This window comes from Mugil cephalus, chromosome 16 (assembly GCF_022458985.1).
Source record: "Mugil cephalus isolate CIBA_MC_2020 chromosome 16, CIBA_Mcephalus_1.1, whole genome shotgun sequence".
Taxonomy (NCBI): Eukaryota; Metazoa; Chordata; class Actinopteri; order Mugiliformes; family Mugilidae; genus Mugil; species Mugil cephalus.
The window spans coordinates 18,011,181-18,031,440 of NC_061785.1; the positions used below are offsets into that span (position 1 = coordinate 18,011,181).

Genomic DNA, 20,260 nt, shown 5'->3' on the forward strand with positions numbered 1-20,260 from the left:
TGATACGATCAGCGCCCTGGCACGAGCTTTTTGCGGCTGGTACGGGCCGTGAGACTGCGCGAACATCTGCTTGTTGCATGAGATCAAATTAGGGGTCTAATCAAGGCATAATGCACACCAGTTGTTTAGAAGGCCATTTCAAATGGAGGGCAAAGCTGTGTCACTAATCACATCCTCCGCGTCTGCCTGCTGGCGTGAGCGTACTTGCAGAGTGTCCCTGTGAAATGGTAGGAAGACCGATGAGGAAAGGAGCACGCGAACGCGTCAGCGGCAGAGGACAAGGGAGACGGAGCAAGAAACCCGGCGCAAGTTTCAGGTGCGTCTCAACGCTAATCACAGGCCAACAGCTGAACAACTGTTTTTTCCTGATGAAAAAGAGACACTACAGAGGGAAAGAAAGATCAGAGATATGAGCGAGGGGAGGGAGGGAGGGAGGGAGGGAGGGAGGGGTTTGAAAAATGAAAGCAAAGCAGTGAAAATAAAGCTTTGCTTTTTTCAGGTAGTTGGTTAAATGATATGTAAACATCGCCTTCCTCAAATTTATTTATGTTCCTGACAGCAGGTTACCAGCCGCCGCACAACCCCGAGTCAAGAGGACCCAGAAACAAGAGGCAGCTGTTGTGAGGCGAGCGACACAAACGGTATATAATAAAGAGTGTGAAGGTACGTGTGGCCACAAATTGTGTGATTTTATGGTGTCCTTTATTATATCTAACATATGTCAATCAACTGTATTAGTCACTCCTATTTTTGCCCACTTGAAATTCACTTAAACTCCACGTTCAACTCTTTTTGTTATCAGCAAGTGTGACAACGCACGCGCACAGACGTCTGCACTAACCTCAAACTTTATATCTGATTAGGTTAAAATAAAATACCAGCTTTACTTCCGCTGGATCGCATGTGCCTTGCATGATTTAACAATTTAGAGCCCACACCCGCGCACCACACAGAACATGCACGCAGGATATATTATGCAGATGGAATTTATTTATTTAAGGGAGGTGCGTTGATTTTACCAGTCCATGTGCTGATTACTGATTTTAATCCAGTCTGGAGCACACATGTCTGTGTTCCTTCCCTCTCTATTGCTTATACAAACTCTCTAAGGACAGTGTGTTCTACGCTGTACAGAGTGTAGAGCCTCTTCAAGAAAATCTGCAATTTGTATCTTGCCATGTAAATAAAACTGAGAATTTTCACTCAGGTTTGCTCATTTGCAATTTCTGCGTTTACACTTAAAGACGCAATCTAAGCTCGAGTTAATAACTTCAGCTGTGGCCTCAATGATTGTTGGTTGAGACACTGAGAAAACAGAGCAGAAAATGTCGAGATGCTCATGTATAAATGTCTATTATTATCACATCACTTCTAAGTTTTCTGACAATGAAGGTAACGTGCAATTACATGTTTAATAACTGAGATACGTTTTACAATTAATTGCAAATAAAATTAGGGGAATAGGCCAAGCAATCACCTGCGCTGTTAGAAATGGCTGAAGATACAAATGTCACCTGTTACATGATACAAAATAACTCAGATTAGAGTAAAAGGTTTCTCTGATGACTTCATTTTGAGCTTTCCTTCCATTTTCTGCCGTACCCAACTATAATAGCAAAACTTTGTAAAGGAGTTTTACAGTGTTTAAACAGTATGTTCAGCCTTTACTTAAAAAAAAAAAGCACCAAAACCAAAAGGTACTGTTATAAAAGCAAAAGGCTGTGAACACCAAAAAAAAACAAAAAAACACCAACAGCATTAGGTGTCCAGGAAGTTCTTGAATGCTAATGATTATCTAAACATGGCACAGTTGGGTTTGCACCGCCTGGCCTGTGGCACGCTCAGACCTATATTGTCACAAGTCCATAACGTTCCCATCTGAGGAATTTGTGTGCTAATGCTAGCAGACAGGCTTGAGGTTAAGTGTAGCCAGAGGCCCCTTAGAGAGGTGCCAGGAGAGAGCTGGTGGCCCCATAAGCTCTGGCCGCACAGAGCTCTCTTAGCCCCTTTGCGCAACACAGCTAGCCATTGTGCTAGGCTGAAAAAGCGCATTAGCCACTGAGAAAAAGGCTTTCCCCTCTGAACCCCCCCCCCCCTCGGACAACAGGCAAAGCTCTGCTTGATAATTCAATCACTCCCCGAGCCGAGCGGGGCAGACCTACGCAACCTCTCGCCACCTTTCCTCCGCACTCTCCTTTTCTTCCCTCCCTCGTCTCCTCCATTAGGTAACTGCCCTATATTTTACAGATGCCGTCATACCTACCGCTTATCAAAGGACAATAGAGGAGTGATGCCTGTGAGAGACTCATTGACATTTGAATGCGCGCAGCAGTGTGAATTATGGCTGCATGCAATAGGCACTACAAAAAGGGCATAAAAAGATAAAGATGCGTGCGTGTGTTCGTGCGCGTGCTCGCGTGTGTGTGGGGAGGGGACAGGAGATAAAAGGAAAGAGAAGGGGGTCAGTGCAAGCGTAGGTTGAAGGAAAGGATAGGAGAGAGGGAGACAGGGGAGAAAATGGGGAGTTCTTATCTCGGTACCCTTGTGTTGACTTCCTTGAGGGGCCTTTGAAGAGAACAGAAATAAAGATACTTGCGCTGGCACATCAGAGAGAGATTTAGATTATGCCAGTGTTTACCCAACTGAGTGCTGCATGGCTGCTGGCGACAGCCTGCTGGTTTTGAAGTTGTTATGGCCCAACTACAGCTTAAAGCGCCCGCTGCTCAAAATATAACACCCATGCAGCAGAGGAGGGGGGGTTCTCTCTGCTTCGTGTGTCGGCAGACGAGCGAGTATCTGCACGAGCGCATGTGTGCGCCAACTGTAAATTGCGAGTGTTTATGAGAGATAGCGTGTGTCCTTGTATTGCTAATAGAGTGTGCGATGCCTTCTGCATGCACAAATGTGCGTGTGTGTAACACTCTGAAAATGGAGCCATCCATCGGATTATGACTAGACAGCCCTGTGAAAAGGAGGGCCCGTATTTGCATAAGCGGCCATGGAAGAGGAAAACCTGTAGAAAGACAGACGGAATGAGAGAGGAGCCCACAGAAAGAGAAAGAAAGAGAGGAGGAGGAGGAGGAAAAAGAAAGAGAAGAGGGGGAGCAGAGGGAAGTGGACCGCACTTGCCAAGCCACTCGGGGATAAATCCTGTGGCTGGGATCAAGTATTGTGGGCAGGGATTTGGCCCTGGGTCCCCTCAAAGCAAATGGAAAATAACAGGCTGCGAGTAAATAGGTGGCATGGTAATGATAGCTCTGTCAAGTCCTAAGGTGGAGAGGGGGAGGGTGTGGGGGGGGCGGGGGAGCAGGGAATGAGACGGAGAGATGCGGATGGGATTGAGGAGACAGGATGTGTGATTGAAGAAAGCTGGGAAAAGGAGACGAGGACGAGAGGAGAGAGGTCTGAGAGAACAAGAGATGAGCACAAGCCAGGAAGTAAGGAAAGGCCGGAGGGCCGATGAGGAGGGTGATGGGTTTTCTTGTGGGAACCCCTGTTGGCAAAGCTTGCTGCTGTTTTGGCACATGACGGTTTCACAGGACATGGATGCTGCCAAATCCAGTGTGTGTGTGTGTGTGTGTGTGTGAGTGTGTGCGTGTCTGCTGGAGGGGGGTCCTCGCACTTCTGTCACATCTGCACAGAAGGCTTGTAACGCTCACGCATCCTTGCTTTCCCTCTTTAGACAACTTTCTCTAAAGCCTTGTCCTCTCTTTTCACTACCATCAGTTTTGCATTGCTTTCCACGAACAATGTCCCCGTTACAAGTTGGCCATGATCAAATAATAACTGAGAATGAGTAAATCCACAAATACAAGAGCAGTTTCAAACACTGGACACCTTCAAATAACGAGCGCATAATGAACCATTATCATCGTGTTCAATGACAGAGGTTTGTGTATTTGTAATAAGAGAAAAGGTTTTCAGATTTGTTAAAAAACGAGTCAGGATTATAACACAATGCACGCAGTCTGTCGAAACCCAGTAAATTATAATCCAATTAAACACAAAGTCTAAAACTCTAAAACTGCCTGTAACGAAGCATCGGAGGCAATTGCTTCTTTGAAAATGTAAGAATAGGACAGACCTTGAGCTCATTTATCAGCCTTCCAGTGCCGAGCAGTTAATTAACAAGGTCATTAAGCTCGGCGAAGGTGCCGCCACGGCGCCATGCTGGATGTGTGTTCCACACCGTGTTTAATAAGCCCGCACCCTTGCCATCAGAGTATCGGCGCACCTCAAATGACTTTCCAATAATGACAACCGGCTCCCCAGAGGACCCGCTCCTGTGTGCGAGTCTGTGTGTGTGTGTGTGTGTGTGTGTTTCTGAAGTAGCTAAGGGCCTGGCACCTGGCAGCCCGAGAGAGAAGGTGCTTGAGTCAATAGGATGCACGTTCGCGTCGAGCGCTGCCAAGCAGTAGCGCACCACAAGTGTTTCTCGCTGTCATTATCCTCGTTTCCTTACCGCACGAGCCCCTGGGAAAGTGTACGCGTGTTCCTGCCACCCACGGAGCAGCGCTGACATGCCCGCTTGATTCCTGCAGACCACCGGGACGGAGAGGAACCACCTGTCCGTCCGCGCGCACTCTCGCAAACACACACCGGCCCGACATTACCATATCCATATTTACCTACGGTCAGTACATTCCACCGTGAGCGGCTTAATGGGACGGCTGACACACACACACAACGTTCTTTGAGGTCTGAAAATATCCTTTCATATTCCTCCCGCCGGCCCGAAAGTACATTCATAAATGCCATTTTGCCCCCTAATAAGTCAAAGGAGATGGCGCGCGCGTGTGCGTGTGTGTGTGTGTGTGTTAGGAAACGCTGCTGTACCGAGCAATTACTGTGGCTGCTGAAACAAGAGCGCTCTGTGGGGAAAAGCCAATTAGTCCACCGTGGCAGCAGGTAGCAAGCGGGCTCCATTCATTACGATCCCTCATAACACCGGGCTAATGTAATAGCGCCGTGTTAGAGACGGTGACAGACACCAGAAAGCTTTAATGATAATAACAGGATCAATAGTTGGGGTGTTATTGCCGGATGCTACCGTATTCACGCGGGCTTGGGGTGGGAAGATTTAATCGAAAACGCTAATGAAAGGTGCGCACGTCTACGCTTGAGCGCGCGCGCCACGAGCACCCACCATCAAACGCAGACGTCTGCCTGCGTTGAGTAGAGGAGCGTGCGCGTTTGCGGGTGTGCGATCAATCTGTAGCGCTAATATTCAGTTAACTAATAAAGCTGCAGGCAATAAATGTAATATCAATATCCGCAACAGATCCGCTCCGGAGCGTAACCTAACCTGATGATTTTCAGATAATGTGATGTGAAGATGGAGCCCAGGAGGCCGGAGCCGAAGACCACGACGCACACAACGCAGGCAGTGGTGTTGTAAGGCCCGGATTAAGCCTTCTGCTCTGCTTGGCCCAAATAATTGGTCTTTTGTGGTTTGCTAAAGGATTCGTAGCCTCCTTGAAAGACTGTGGAGGAGGAGTGTGAACAGAGGAAGAGCACCAGACAGAAGAGAAGGGCAGACAAAAGAGGCAGGTCACAAGTGAAGCGGACTTTGACGGCGGAGGATTTTGAGCGTCAACGCTGGACGGAGAGAGCCCTGGCTTCGTGACCGTTTACTCAAAATGACGCACTTCAGAAACATCTGCAGTTAAAACCTGCATCGCACATAATTAGACTGCACTGACAGGGAACTAACATAAATAAATACAGCTGCTCGTGGACCAAAGACGCAGTCGGGACGTAAATCAACAAGTCCCAAGCCCTTTCAGTTGTCCAAGCAAAAGAAGTTTTATAATTTTACAAGTCGAAACCCATTATTCTGAATAGTGATGGAGACCGCAGTTTAAATCACGCCGACAGAAAACCCAGGGAAGACGCGCTGCACGTCTGATACGATGTAAATTATTTAAAAACATGCATGGAGTTATAAAGAAAAGGCAAAGATACAAGAAAAGGTGAAAATTAGAATTTGCGCACGATAAAAATGTCTCCCGAAAGCTCCAAACAAACGCAACAAACAAACTCAGCGCTCCCTCTCCTTCCCCTCCGTTTCCTCACTGCCCACCACTCAATGGGAGATTAGCTCGGGCGTGTGTGTGTGTGTGTGTGTGTGTGTGAACGTGAGAGAAAGGAGTCGAGAGAAAGGGCGAGGGAGGAAAGATCCGCCAGAGAAGAGGAGTGAGACGAGTGAGGGGCGAGGGCTGGGTGTTTACAGCGTGCGTAAGAACACAGAAGAGGATCGCCGCGTGAGTGCGTGTGAATCACGGCTGCGGTTATCTGCATGCGAGGAGGAGGGGGGGGGGGGAGGAGCGAGAGAAAGTGAGCCAGCATGAAGGGCAAAAATTGTGTTTATGTTGTGCAAGTGTGAATGCGTACTCGTGCATGTCAGGAAACTGTGGTGTCCCTGGCTCTCCAGTGTTTACAGACAGGAAATGTTTGTCCAGGCAAAAGGGAAGAAATCTTACCGCCCCGCATGGCAAACACCGGGAGAGCGGACACACACGGAACACACGCACGCACGCAACAGTGTAAAAAAAAAAGAGGAATCTGACGGGAGCCGCGCTCTTTGTGAGCGAGGTGGGGTATCTGGTATAGGGGAAGTGGGAGTGACTGGGTTGGGCACCGACTTTTCTTCACTTCCCTCCACGCTGACAGCCAACACAAACTCCAGCAGATAGAAAGTCAATACGCTGACCCCCTCCGAACCAGCGAGAGCCGCGCTCTGCGAGACACGTCCACACTAACGCACACAAACCAGCTGCACGTCTGCGCCTCCTCCTTCAGTCCTACCGTTAGTCAGTGCCCCTCAGCCTGCGGTTCAGAGATTCACAGGTCGAACAAATATATTCCTTCAAAGTATTTTTAGGGCTCTGATTCATAGTCAGCAGCGGCGGCGCATTTACATATATGTTTATTCGACTGCATACCTCCATTGCGCTGCGTTTTAGTGGGTCATATTTTAATTCATACCGCACTGTGAGTCTGTAAATGCAAAAATCTGAATTTCTAAACTACAATACATTTCATAATACATTTAAAAGAGTGTGTTAGAGCGGTAAGTGATTCCAATCTTTTCTGCAGACTAGGCCTGTTCTAATGAATTTCAGCTGACAGTGATCATGTCATTTGAGGTTTACTGGGGCTCACTCTAAATATTTTTTGGAATCGTTGAGTCCCCTTCTTCTCCGATAATTAATGGCATTTCCAGGCGATTAACTTCTAATATGGTGACAGTACGTACAACAAAACAAACACGGACGCTTGATATGAAAAAAAATAAATATATATATATATATATATATATACACACACACACATTATTTACCTGACACTAAACTGTCGACTAAAATTCATGACGGTGAAAACCCCACGTGTGACTAGGAAATAGCTGCTCTCAGTTTTATTTGTGTTAGCGTCAACAAGGAAGTACCTTTGAGTCAGGTCACAATCGGTCAAAATACTAAAACGCAGTCTGAGAACATTTTTTAAATAACTTGTTAAAATGAAATGTTCTAATTGTGCCAGCTGTTATTTTTAATTTAACAGCCTGTGAAGGAGCTATCCTTTAAAATACGGCATCTGTAACGTTGCAAAAGCAGTCACTCAACTATATGGAAGAGTGATGTTTATGTATCACACAAAACAACAATTTGCTGATTATACTTGGTAAAATATTCAATGCAGAACATCATTATACCCCAGTCACCGCTGTTTACAGCTAAACAGATTGTTTTGTGTATACAATCAATAGACCACATAGCTGCTTTTATTTCCTCAAGAAAAAGTATTTTTCTCGGAGCCTGACTTAACTAAGCCGCGTTAAAAGTCAGGTCTGACGCTTTGGGTGAATTGTGTAAACGAGCGCTGGCTATGATGACAGTATTTGTGAGATTTATTTTAGGAACACTTGCCAAATTTGTGTTCCCCAAATAAACAAAGCTGCTTTCTGGCTGTCCTGTCTCATTTCCTTGTGATCTATGCTGTCATTTCCATGTGTGTGGGTTTGTAAATTAAGGACAGAGCTGGAGGCGATGTGGGTGTGTGTGTGTATCCGTGTGTGTGTGTGGCAGACTATCTCTGTTTACCAATACACACATCTTTCACACAGGATGGGATGAAAGTGTTCTTCTTCCAGCAAACGCGAGCGTATGTGCACGCACGCAAGCGCGTGTTGCCACACAGGTGAGCCAGGACACACACAAAGGAAAGTAAATCTTCTCCCCGCCTCCCGTCAATCAAACACCAACCCGCACAACAGCCGGGGCTTAGCTCAGTTCCACATCTGAAACACGAACCGGCGCAGAGCACGACCAAAAGAAAAAAAAAAAAAAAAAGACTGTAAAGTTTACTTACTGGCTGGTGAGGGGGTGCTGTATCCACTGATGGGGAGTCCTGGCAGGGCCGGAGGCGACAGACTCCCCAACATGTGAGGGAAGAAGTAGGAGTACGTGGGCATGGGGAAACCGTTGAGGTGGGGGCCCGGCACCTGGTTGCCCTTCCCCGCCATGACGGCTCAGTCCACCTCCAGTCACAAACACACACCTCACTGGGAAAAAAAAAACCCCTTGATAAGACGCAACAGAGCCAAAGAGGAGTCAGTACGGATTCCAGTAATGGTTTAATCCCCCATAGGGAGGCTGGATCAGTAGATATTCCAAAAGACCGCCAGGAAAAGTTGAGGGAAAAAAAAATAAAAAATCTCCTTAAGGTTTAAAAGCTCCTTAAAACGGCTGCCGTAGATGCCACCAGGACACAAAAACTAAATCCTGATGCTTTGGCAAATGTGTGTGTTGAGGGTTGAGTTACCGGGGAAACAAAGATGAAAAAAAATGACACGGGGCAGAGGTATAAAGGGGGACTGTGGAGCGTTTTATCCTTCCTTTCTCTGGTATTGTGAAACAAGCTAAAAGGCCTTATTTGCGAGAGGCGTTGGGAAGGCAGGGAAGTAGCACGGCCATTCCTTATCTTCAAGATGAAGGAGGGGGAGAGAGACAGAAGGCAAGTCGAGTCAGGAAAAGGTGACTTTGATGGCGGCGGCTAGGAGCGGCGATAGTGGTGATAGGGGCGCTAGTGGTTGTGGAGCTGTCACGGGCGTCGTTGATTCACTCTTCCCCCTGCAGAGCTCTCCTAGGGAATGCGCAGATCACATGGTGCCAAAAGAAAGCAGCTTTCCTTGGACGGGCCCCCTCTTTGTGGCTGCAAAGCCTCTGCCTATGAAAAAACACAGAGAGAGAGACGGAGAGAGAGGGAGATTCTTTAGTGCTTCAGTGACAAGGTAAAGAGATCACTTCCCTTTGTACTTAAGTGCTTGAGCAAAACAGTTCTCTTCTTTTGACGCTAATTAATGGTAATGTCTCATCTCAAACGTTACAAAAACACCCCATCCGCCTTAATTATCTAATGGAGTGTTAAAATCGCGACGAGAGCAGTGGGTGTGCGATGTCTGCTCGCGCACGCGCTCATTAACAGCGACAGGCTACAAATACTGCGGGAGGCGAGCCAAAACATAGGCGAGGGGAGCAGCGCAAGAGAAAAACTTTGCTAATTACACCAGTTGCGGGAGGCAGAGGTGAGACCCGAGGCGCCACTCCAGGAACCACCAGAGATCTCCGCCGCCGAGCCCGCCTCCAAATTAAAAGCGAAAAACACGGACGAGCGGACCAGACCGCCGCGGAAAGCACAGGCAGACATGAGGGCACTGACAACTACACACCCAGAGAACACAATTATCACCGAGTGCTACATTAGCATCACAGCGTATACAAGAGTGTGAGAGAGGCTATTTTTTTTCAAAACAGCTTGTCATAACAAGAGCATAACTTTACTTTTTTTTTTTTTACTCTGTAATGACCCTTTTAAGAGTCGGCGGTTGTAATGCGCGGCAGTAAAAGTAAGAAAACCCTCAGTGAAAACGCAGGAGGAATGTGTCTTTGCATGAGCGGCGTTGCTCAGGAATGTGGCACTCGGGCATGAATCACGGCGGGACACCAGGGGTGAACTCCTGTAAAACCAGAGGGGTCCCGTCAGACGTGCTCGGTGTTGCCTGTTCCCGCTTGCGTGATGTGCATAAAGCATCGCGATGTGGCAGGTGAAGAGGGGCGCGCCGCCGGAGGGAGGCGGCCGCGCAAAGATCGATAACGAATTTAAGGAGGAGCAAACATTTAGCGTTTCGGGTCGACGGACTGCGAAACGACATCACGTCTTTTTCACTCCCACCGTTTACTGACCGACTCGTCCGTTGATAATGCACCTCTGAAGGTTTGGCCTCATTTATTGAGCCTGAAATCAATTTTACACAGAAGCTAAATCAAATGATCTGATAAGATATATGTGTTCACATGCTGCACTGCAGAGCGTCAAATCTGCTGGACAGATGTCAAAAGAGTTTTTTTTTTTTACGGACTACACTGGATTCATTCAGCTGAAGAAGAAGAAGAGATGGATGCCGTTACCCATGTGGACGCAGCCACTGTCAGTCGCAGAGCAACTCAAAGCATTCCTCGATCTAGCTTGGTGAAAAAAAGCATCTACAAAAAATATGTTCTTACTTAACACTAGAATACTTTGTGGTCTTTGTGTGAATGTGTTACAATATAAGTATATACCAAAAAGGAAGGGTGACAATGCGCGTCAGTGTAAATTCAAGTAGTGCGGCGCTGACATGCCTCTTAATCAGATGGAGCTCGTTTTACGAGCTTGGCTTCATATCAGTCACCTTATTTTTGTTCGAGCGCTTTAACGCCGCCCTGTCACAATGAGCCGGTTAGTGTGGCGGTCAGGCGGCGTGTGCCGAAGTGTGCGCATGTATTACTCTGAAAGCTTCGGCAGATTGTTTTTAAAGCCCATGGGAAATGGGTATAGTTTCATTTGCTTTTAAAGCCGCTCTTTACCAGCCTGCTAATGACCTGAAAGAGAGTCAAGAATAACACGCTGCAAATGGCCCTTAAGACATTAGTTCGCGTTCCATAATACGCACCACGTACGACACAGTCATTATCTGTGTGAAACGCGGCCGCGATAGCCCGCGTTGCACGTTAATGCAATAATCGAAATAAATCAGCACTGTCAAAAATACGCACTGATTTCCATATGTACAGTGTGAGGGGAACTCAAGGGATTGGGACTTAACAGCTGTGAGGCTAACAGGGAAAAAAAGGCTTCAGTTAGCTAGGGAGCAATGTAAGAAGGTCATGTGGTCTGATGAGTCCAGATTTACCCTGTTGCAGAGCGATGGGGCACCGGGGTAAGACGAGAGGCGGATAAAGCGAGGCACCCATCACGCCATCAGCGTGTCTACCGTACAAAGCCTGTGGGGGCAGTGCTATGATCTGGGGCTGCTGCAGTTGGTCAGAATGTGCTAGATAAATACACTTAAAGAGGGAACCCTAGCGTGCAGTTTTTTGTTCTTCAGGTCTAGCTTCAGCAAGATTATGACCAAAGAATGAGATCAGCTGACTAACTGAATACACTGAATGACCAGGTTATTCCAAACCTAATCCACTGAGGACCCAGTTGTGCCAAATGTTTTTGGGGGCACAAGGGAGACCTACACAATGTGCGGCAGGTGGTCATAATGTTATTCCTGATCGGTGTGCATAAGACCAATATTGAAAGACCCTGGGTATTTCATTGAGGAACTGCAGCTCAGAGTGACAATGAACTGGAAATGGGCCACTTCCTTCACCACTATCATTACAGTGTCCGGTGGGGGTACCATAAGAGGCCATTCTGGATGATGTGATACTGAAGTGGCATCTCACACCACTGTGCACTTACACGAGCAGCCGCTTTGTAGTGGCACATCCACAGCTATGTCACAGTCGATAGATGGGAATAAGCAAAGTGGCTGCTTTTCTTATATTTTGTGAGAAACAGAAGTGGCTTTAAATTAGAGTTACATAGGATAAACAAACACATTTGACATTTGACGTAAAGGTCATTGGTCAGGGATCCGCATTAATCAAATTAGAAAGCATCCCATTTAAATCCGACAAAATTAGTGACACGAGGCTTCTAACATGAACCCGATTCTGAAAAGAGTTTCAGAATATAACAAACATTCATTTTGTTTTATCCTTTGTGTGCGTGTTTTAGTTTTAATTGGCAAACGTTGTAATGAGGCCCTAATGCCTGTAGCCCCGGTGCTCAAAAACATTTTCTGACTCATTTAAACATCGTCTGATTGGCGCAGCTGAAGCGTTTCAAACACATTATTCAGTCAGTAGTCCTTTTGGTACGCGCCCATGCATACCCACTCGCGAGCCCCGGCGGTGTGGACGGAGGCAGAATGTAGCCGAGCACCTGTATGATCCCAGCGCTGGCGGTGAGGACAAAACGCACGCAAAGATTAAACACCGCTCCACGAGGAATAAAAAAAAACACACGACTGAGGACCTGTCTGCGAAATCAGCCGAGAAAGGCTGCAGATGCACACTTCACATCCTCCTTCCTGCCAATGTACACAAACCAATCACAATGCTCACCGACAGCTGTACGCTCTGATCCTACCTCGCTGAATGGGGCGGGCTGAAGTCCATGCACACAACATGTCAAACAATGGTCACACACGTGTTTATACAAGCATACACAGACCTTCAGAGTTCTATACACTGCTTGCCCTCTTATACACACATCTTTTTTCTCCCCTTCTAGTAACGCACACTAATGCCCTGTCTGTCATGGTTTTCTCAAATCTTGACATCAGGTGCCTCCTGTCGAATGATGCACGAGCGCCATACGCCGCAGTCGACGCAGAAAGGGCTGATATGAAGGAGACGAAAAGGGGAGCAGTTGGGCAAATAGTGTTTTACAGTGGTACTACCGTGCGCGGCATTAAATCAAGTACGCACAAACATACATGTACAAGTGCAAACGCTGAAGACGCCACATCTAACAGGTATCATGTGCACATGAAAGATTTACTCACACGTGTGCTCAGTGCGCACACGGCTACGTAACCGAGTCGCGGGGTCTAAAAAGAGACGTGGGCAGAGTCGACTGAAATGCATAGAAACATCGGGGCCTGGAATTAAGCCTCTCCTACCCTGCGTTTTTCTAATTCTTTTTAATACTCAAAAGGACACAGGGAAGGTGCTTTATGGTGGGAAGCTCCTGAGGGAACGCATGCGATCACTTACAGTACACAGGAAAACAAACAAACAAACTGGGTCACTCCGGCTTAACTCCGCTCGGCGCATAACGGGCAGAGGGGGAGGGAAGGGACGGAGGTAGCGGGAGACGAGAGGCCGTAATTGTTCGTGACAGCAAACACTGAATTAATAATCAGAAAGAGCGGCAAATGGCAGAGCGAGGTCAGGGCGGACGACGCGGCGAACGCGGCCCGCGAGGGGAGGCAACTGCGTGACACGCAGCGGCGCTCTGGTGTGTACACGGGAACGCAAACACAGCTCAACGCACGCAGACACACACCTGTCTGTACATGCATGCGCGAACATATCTCAAGGAGGCTGGTGACAGGAAGTAAAACAGACAACAGTTGTTGTCAAGGCCTAGAAATAAGCACGGCGCGGCTAATAAACACCCACACAGGTATAGACTGGAAAACAGCCCCAAGTTGCCCTGCCCACAAAAAGTTGCTCTGTTTGGAATTGATTACGCCCGACAAGGATCCACAAGGCCAAATAAATCATGGACGGTATGACCAAAAATGTCTATCACGGTATTTTCCAAAATTCTGATGGTATCACAGTATTTTATTTTATTTTTTTTCATGCATAATCACATCTTCACAACATTTTGTTCCGGTTAAGAGTAAAATATGCACTAGATTGACAAAGGATGGACTATTTTACTGTAAATATTGTAGATTATCCCACACTAGAAGTAATACAGGTTTGCATAGCCCCGTGTTAGCGCTGCATGCTGATGTTGAAATCCAGGGATATTCACACCATGGAGATAAAAAACATAATAATTGTAGCCTGCGTGCAACGTTACAAACACTGTAATCAAATAAACCGGTACGCCGGTATATTAAAAATTCACCACCCAGCCCTACATTCTACGTCACGTCATAGTTTGGTGTGGGACTATTCGACTGCGTGCAGAGATATCTAAATGGCGTGTTGTTCTTATCAGATTATGGCTAAACAAATGCACCCGACAACATCTAAAATCTAGGGCTTTGATGATGACTAATCATTCATATGGCTGCTTCTAATGCTACGAACAGTAGCTCTGCGTTAATAGCAGCTGGCAGTCGGTGGCCAAAGGACCACACTTTAATGTGCTGCTGCTATTGAGTAGAATTAGCCACATGTTACAAAAACGCAACACAAAGCGTGATTATATAGGATCCCTCTCTCTTTGTACGACCAGTGCTCTTTGTGAGGGAATGTTGTTGCCCTGCAAATGCATTGCACACTTCCAAGTGTAAGCTTACACAGTACAGTGACCTGATCATAATGGGAAATCTTACTGCTACGTGGTTCAATTTACAACAGCCCAGGGTAACAAATATTGAAGAACAATAAACACAGTATCGGGTCAATCGCTATCCTGTTGTTATGTGACACCTTCTACTTGAATGAGCGGCGCTGCTTTCCTGTAGGCATGCCATCGGAATGCGGCCGACATGCTGCACCTGCGGTGGAAACGGCAGAAATGCTGCTTTGTGTTCACTTACACGTGGAACTGCGCTGTATTTCCACCACAATTAGAATTTGACTAATTAAGATTCACACAGATGACTTGGAATTGCACTGTAATGGTGTAAACATAAAATCTGCATAGGTTTGCAGCAAAGCCTCTCATCCGGAATGGCCACAGGCTGCTGGCTCAGAGTGGATGTTGTCGGTCTTTAAGAGCACAGACCTCTACGGCTTTGCAGCGGTAAGCGTAATGGAAGTCGCTCGAGCACGCCGCATTGAAAGTTTTATGAGGACAGCAGCGTGGGTGGACGTATATACACGTCAGAAGGAAGTCAGGATATTGTGGGAGCGCACGGGTGTGAACATACGACACAGTCGAACCTTCGTGTGTGCAGTCATGTATTGCACAAGTGTGAGACGAACGCAGCGCGTGGGAGGTGTGTGCGGCCACGCGTGTAGCCTGTGTCACCGCGTCGCGCCCCGGATCACATGCGTGTCATCTGTGTGCCCTGAGGGAGTGTCTTACAGTACACTGCATTTACTGTACATTACTCTCCGATGGGATGGGTTTTGCATAAGGACTAGACCACATGTGCAGTGAGGTGGACAGGGGCACATTGGGACACTCTGTATACGTCACACAATAGAATAGAACTAAGAGGCGTATGCTCAAGCATAAACTTAGATACATCTCTGTAGCGGTACACGTCAGGCCACAAACCAAACTTAATTGTCCCCAACGACACGACGCAGCTTCGCCGGTGACTTTAAATCCTACCTTAAGATTCTTCCAGATACACCTCTACACAACCTCTCCCTTAAGCTCCAGCAGAAAGTGTACAACCTCCAAATACAGGTTGGATCTCATTAGTAAAAATCAGATTTCATGTGGTCTTCGCCATCCAGACTGTGTATATCAATAAACTATATTAAGTTATAAGACATAAACTAACTCAACAGAAAGGGAACCTACATTGTCTGTTGTGTACCAGGATTCAGTTAGCTGATGTGTATGTTAAGTAACTGCATTTTGTCAAGTTCAAACTTGACCCAGGGCGGCACAACAAGTAAAGTGATATGTGGCCTGTTGTCATTCACCACAAAAGCACGGAGATGAAAACAAAACCGTGAAATGCAAAAGAGAGAAAACAGACATGGAGTCACCGAGTGTCCGCGTGAGTGAACTCAGTTCAGGCCAAAGCACCAACCCAAACGGTTGAAACCTGATTACCCTATTCACCCTCTTTAATTCTTTGTAAAGGACTGGCCAAAAACAAATTTACCTCCGCAGCGGAGATTAAACTGCTGTGACCTATTACTTTACTCCAGGAAAAAGGTAAGAGAAGTGCTCCTCCGAACTATCTGACCCAAACATACCTCCGCCTCAGTGTTCCTTCCGCCTGTGTAATCTTGAGTTTGCTCGTGTTGGCAATCTGTCACTGCGGGTGACAGGGCGGGAGGTGGGATCTGCTTCTTGACGACAGTCAGAAAAAGTGGCACGGCGAGGCTAAAGGGTGCTAAGTGCACATCCAGGGCGGTGAGAACCCTCAGCTGTTTTGCCAGGGCCCCCCGCGGGGGTGAATCCACTTGTCAGAGAAGCAGGCCGGGTGACATTTCTGCCTCACCTCAGAAAGGTCAGCCTTTAATTATCTCAAATGCCAGCAAGCACTGCACCTGCAAAAAATAAACCCAAGGATGAGCTCCGTGTGTGCGTGCGTGTGTGTGTGTGTGTGTGTGTCAGGATAAGACTGTAACCGGCTTTCTTCGCACAAAATGAGCGCGACTGTGGCTGTCCGTGCAGAACTGGACCATCTGCCCACCCGCGTGCACACGGACCCATAAACACGCGCACACACGCGGCCAAACACACATTCTGAAACTGCCAAAGTCAGGGAAACCTACAACTAAAGTTTTGCGCCAACACTCTCCTTAAATAACGTATCAGATGAAGGCATTCCTGAAACGACTTCCAGGAAGGCCCGTGTAAAAATAAGACGCCTGCAGTATAGGCAGACAGATTGCGGAGCTACGCACGGAAAAGTATGGATGACCGACTAATCATTAGTATCAAAATGTGTTTTTAAGATTAAGATTTAAACAAGCCGCACTATTTCTGGGAAGAATGCAGTGGGTGACAAAACTACAGGGATATTTGGCAGAGCATGACACACGGTGTTTGCTTTTGAGCGACTTGCTGTAGCTATTCAGCTCGGTCAATATTTGCAGGGGGCTATGGTAACAGAAAGCTCCCATACCCGCACGAGCACACCGTCGTACGCTCACCGCTCGGCCTCACACACACACACACACACACACACACACACAAAAACCAACATATCTGCCCAGAAAATCCCACTCGCGCTCAAAGGGGGTCGGAGAGACAAAGGGCCATAGATCATCCGTGCGGACGGCGTGCGGCGAGCGCTCGTTGCGTCCAGGTTTTTCCTGCATTTTTCTTTTCGCTCGGAGAAAACATGGAGGGCTGGTCCCTATTGTTTGCACAGCTGGCTCCACGGAAAGGATTGCTTAATATGAAATATGAAGAGAGAGGAGAGGTGAGAGGGAGAGAGATGGGAGGAAAAGAGGGAAGGCGGCCAAGAGAGAGGGGTGTGGTGGCGGCGGCGGTGGTGGAGATGGTGGTGGTGGTGGTGGTGGGCTGACATGGGGGAGTTAAAGGCTAAATGTGCTCTGGATCCGCACACACAGGAAGCGAGTCGCTCAGATAGTGAAGGAATAGAGGAAAATGAGCTGGAAAGCGCTCCAAGATCACGAAGAAAACTAAACGAGGAGCAAAGAAATAAACAGAACACGGAGCAGAAATCCCTGAGGTTTCCCAGTGGTGAGAGAGTCATGCCTCCTGCGGTCTGGGGTCTGCAGTGCATGTTATTCTTTCCCAATAGTCACCCGATGCTTCCACACTTACAGCCCTGCCTTAGCAACCATCTGGCGCTGTCCTAATCATCTTTTCTTCTCGCCGCATCACATACTTCCGACAAAACTTTAGGGCATAAAGTTTCTTCATCGTGTTATTTGGATTTGTTAAAAAACTAGTGCTCCGAGTTCCCTTTTGTTCCCCTTTCCTCCATTTTTTAATCGTTCGGCAAAAGAAAAGCAACCAATCTGTTCAGCCGGATACATGTGGAGCTATAGTTAAAGACTGTTTACCCATGAGCAATAATTCGTAATAGGCAGACAAGGCCGAACCCATTACTCAGTTTTTGCGTACAAATACACAAAAGTGCAACAAAAACAACCGCCGCAAATACTTTTAATTGCGAGTCTTGGATAAAATTAGCCGGATCCAACTCCAAATAAAAGGGAGGCCATCTTTTAATTGCAGAGGTACAGTCCACTCTACAGTCCACTTCGAGATTCTTTGTCGTCAAATACTCGTTAACAATGCAACATCATTACCGGTAATGAAATTCTCGGTTCAAGGAGCCCACTCAACTTCACAGAAGCAAAACATAATAGATGAAGTGAAATAAAATAAAAAAAGATATGTGGTAAAATAAGATAAATATAGGTGGAGAGAATGAAGTGGAATTGTGCATTTATGTGTGTGTGTGTGATCAGGATAAACTGTCCCTGAACCTGCTGGTTTGTGTGCTGGTGCTCCTGAACCACCTGCCTGCTGACGGTGGGAGCGTAAATAGTCTATAGCCGGGGCGGACGGGCTCAGGGAGGAGCTGCTGTGGCTTCCTCCTGCAGCCCCGGCCGTAAATGTCTCGCACGGCTGGCGGCTCTGACCAGGTGATGCAGTGGGCTCGTTTTACCACCCTCCGGAGCGCTCCGCATTTGAGGTCAGTACAGCTGCCGTTAATTTTTGAACCTAACGGTTAAATATTTCTATTTTTCCGTGTGTGCGATAACGTCCAGTTCTTTCGGAGTTGTTATTAAAAACGAGCTCTCCGCGGGGCCGCAGACCAGCTGAGGAAACGTCACTCGACTTCATTCAAATTCACTGTTTACATGACTTTCAATCGGTTTGGGAAAAGGAATATTCTACACCTGTTTATTCCAACTGAGGAGCATTTTCATTGAGTTTGGGCTTTAAAACCGCTTGTAATCAGAATATATGCACGTAAACCCAGCTTATGACGAATTTGTAAAAGTTTGAGAGCATCCCGACGTCCGTGCCAGGCTTCCTCAGACGAAGCAGGCGGAAGAGGCGCTGTCTGGCCGCCTTGACGACGCTGCCCATGTGGCGTGACCAGCTGAGATCCTCGCTGATGTTAACTCTCTCCACTGCGACGGTCCTGAGCTCTCTCTCCACATGTGTCTGCCGTTAGAGCCACCGGTGCATGCCTCTACCCTGTCCCCCGTTTTTGTCTCTTTGCAGATTTCATAGACTTTCTGAGGTCACACCGGGCTTTCCTGTACTCACCGGGCTTACCGGTGTGAAAAGCTGCTGTCCGTGCTCTGAGCGCAGAGCGGGCCGCTCGGTTAACCCGCAGCTCGTGGTTTGGGATGCGTCCACGCGGTCGCTCGCAAGTGCGACGTCACCGATACATTTGCTGATGTGTCCCACGCTCGGTGCGCTCGCTGACGTCGTCCCAGCGGTGAGAACAACCGGTGTGAACTCCCTGGGCAAATAAAACGGTCCGCATGAGATCGTAAGGCGCTCGAGATCAGTTGAGATCAGCTCACCATGAGGCAGACACCTCCCCCCCCTTTGTTTTTACTGGAGACTTTCGTTCGGTCCTGGCCTCTTAATGTCCCAGTGGAAGGCTAGTCTAATTCGTCTCCAGTTTGTTTTCAAATGACTGAACATTTGCTAGAAGAACACTAGGGAGTGGAGGGCGACGTTGTCCGTTCCTCAGCCTGACCAGGACCCAGGCCCTTTTCAGTCTTTTCCTCCACTGGTGTTTTCTCACAGATAGAGTTAACTCCAGTTAGAGTAAACACTGTTGCAGTGTAATCCAAATTTGGTCAAAGATACAAGAGGGATTGTCCTTCGTACTTAATGTCACATTTCACATCTTTTTTGGGGGGAAAAAATGCACGAAAAAAAAAAAAAGCACAAAAAACTTAATGTTGAGACGAGCACCAGACGACAGCAGCCATCGTCACCGGCGCCATCTTGGAAGCAGCTGTCTGCTCGCTGGAAATGACACAATACACCGTTTTGTTCGAGGGAAGGGAGCGGAGTGAGTCCAACAGCATGCGTAAGCACATGCATCAGCTTGTGTGTGTGTGTGTGTGTGTGTGTGTGTGTGTGCATGCGAAAAGAGACAGAGAGAGTGAGTAGTGAGTAGGGTGGCTCCCTCAGTACACCTCCAGCCCTGTTCCAGTTAGTGGGAGAGGCCCGACACAAATCAAGTCCATATTTCTGAGAAGGGCGACAGACTCAATACACGCACGCACGCACGAACGCACACACGAGCCAGGGCGGCCAAGATTAGTTGATTAGTCACGATTACGTCGACTATCAAATTCGCAGACGACTAGTTTAATAATCAAACGTCGTCGTTTATTTTTTGAAGCTTTGTTTTCCTCTCTAAACTGCCTCCGTACCTTCTGCCTCGTCTGCGTTTCGGGTCCTCGACGCCCGTGCGCCATGATGTCACCAGGAAAGCTACGGCCAAACAGTATCATACCTAACAGGCAACAGGGCTCAAAAGTTTGGGAGC

General features: G+C 47.5%; 1 protein-coding gene across 3 annotated transcripts in view; it reads right to left on the minus strand.

The window, feature by feature from the left end:
• raraa (retinoic acid receptor, alpha a) overlaps positions 1-20,260 on the minus strand; it is a 139,754-nt gene that overhangs the window by 65,181 nt on the left and 54,313 nt on the right. For 2 of the 3 annotated variants that reach the window (XM_047608220.1, XM_047608221.1), the window contains one exon: positions 8,371-9,228. In XM_047608220.1, coding sequence (XP_047464176.1) covers positions 8,371-8,524 — 154 coding nt within the window. In that variant the 5' untranslated portion in view covers positions 8,525-9,228. Of the gene's footprint in view, positions 1-8,370; positions 9,229-16,004; positions 16,275-20,260 lie in introns of those variants that run through there. The other variant, XM_047608222.1, reaches the window with a different exon arrangement.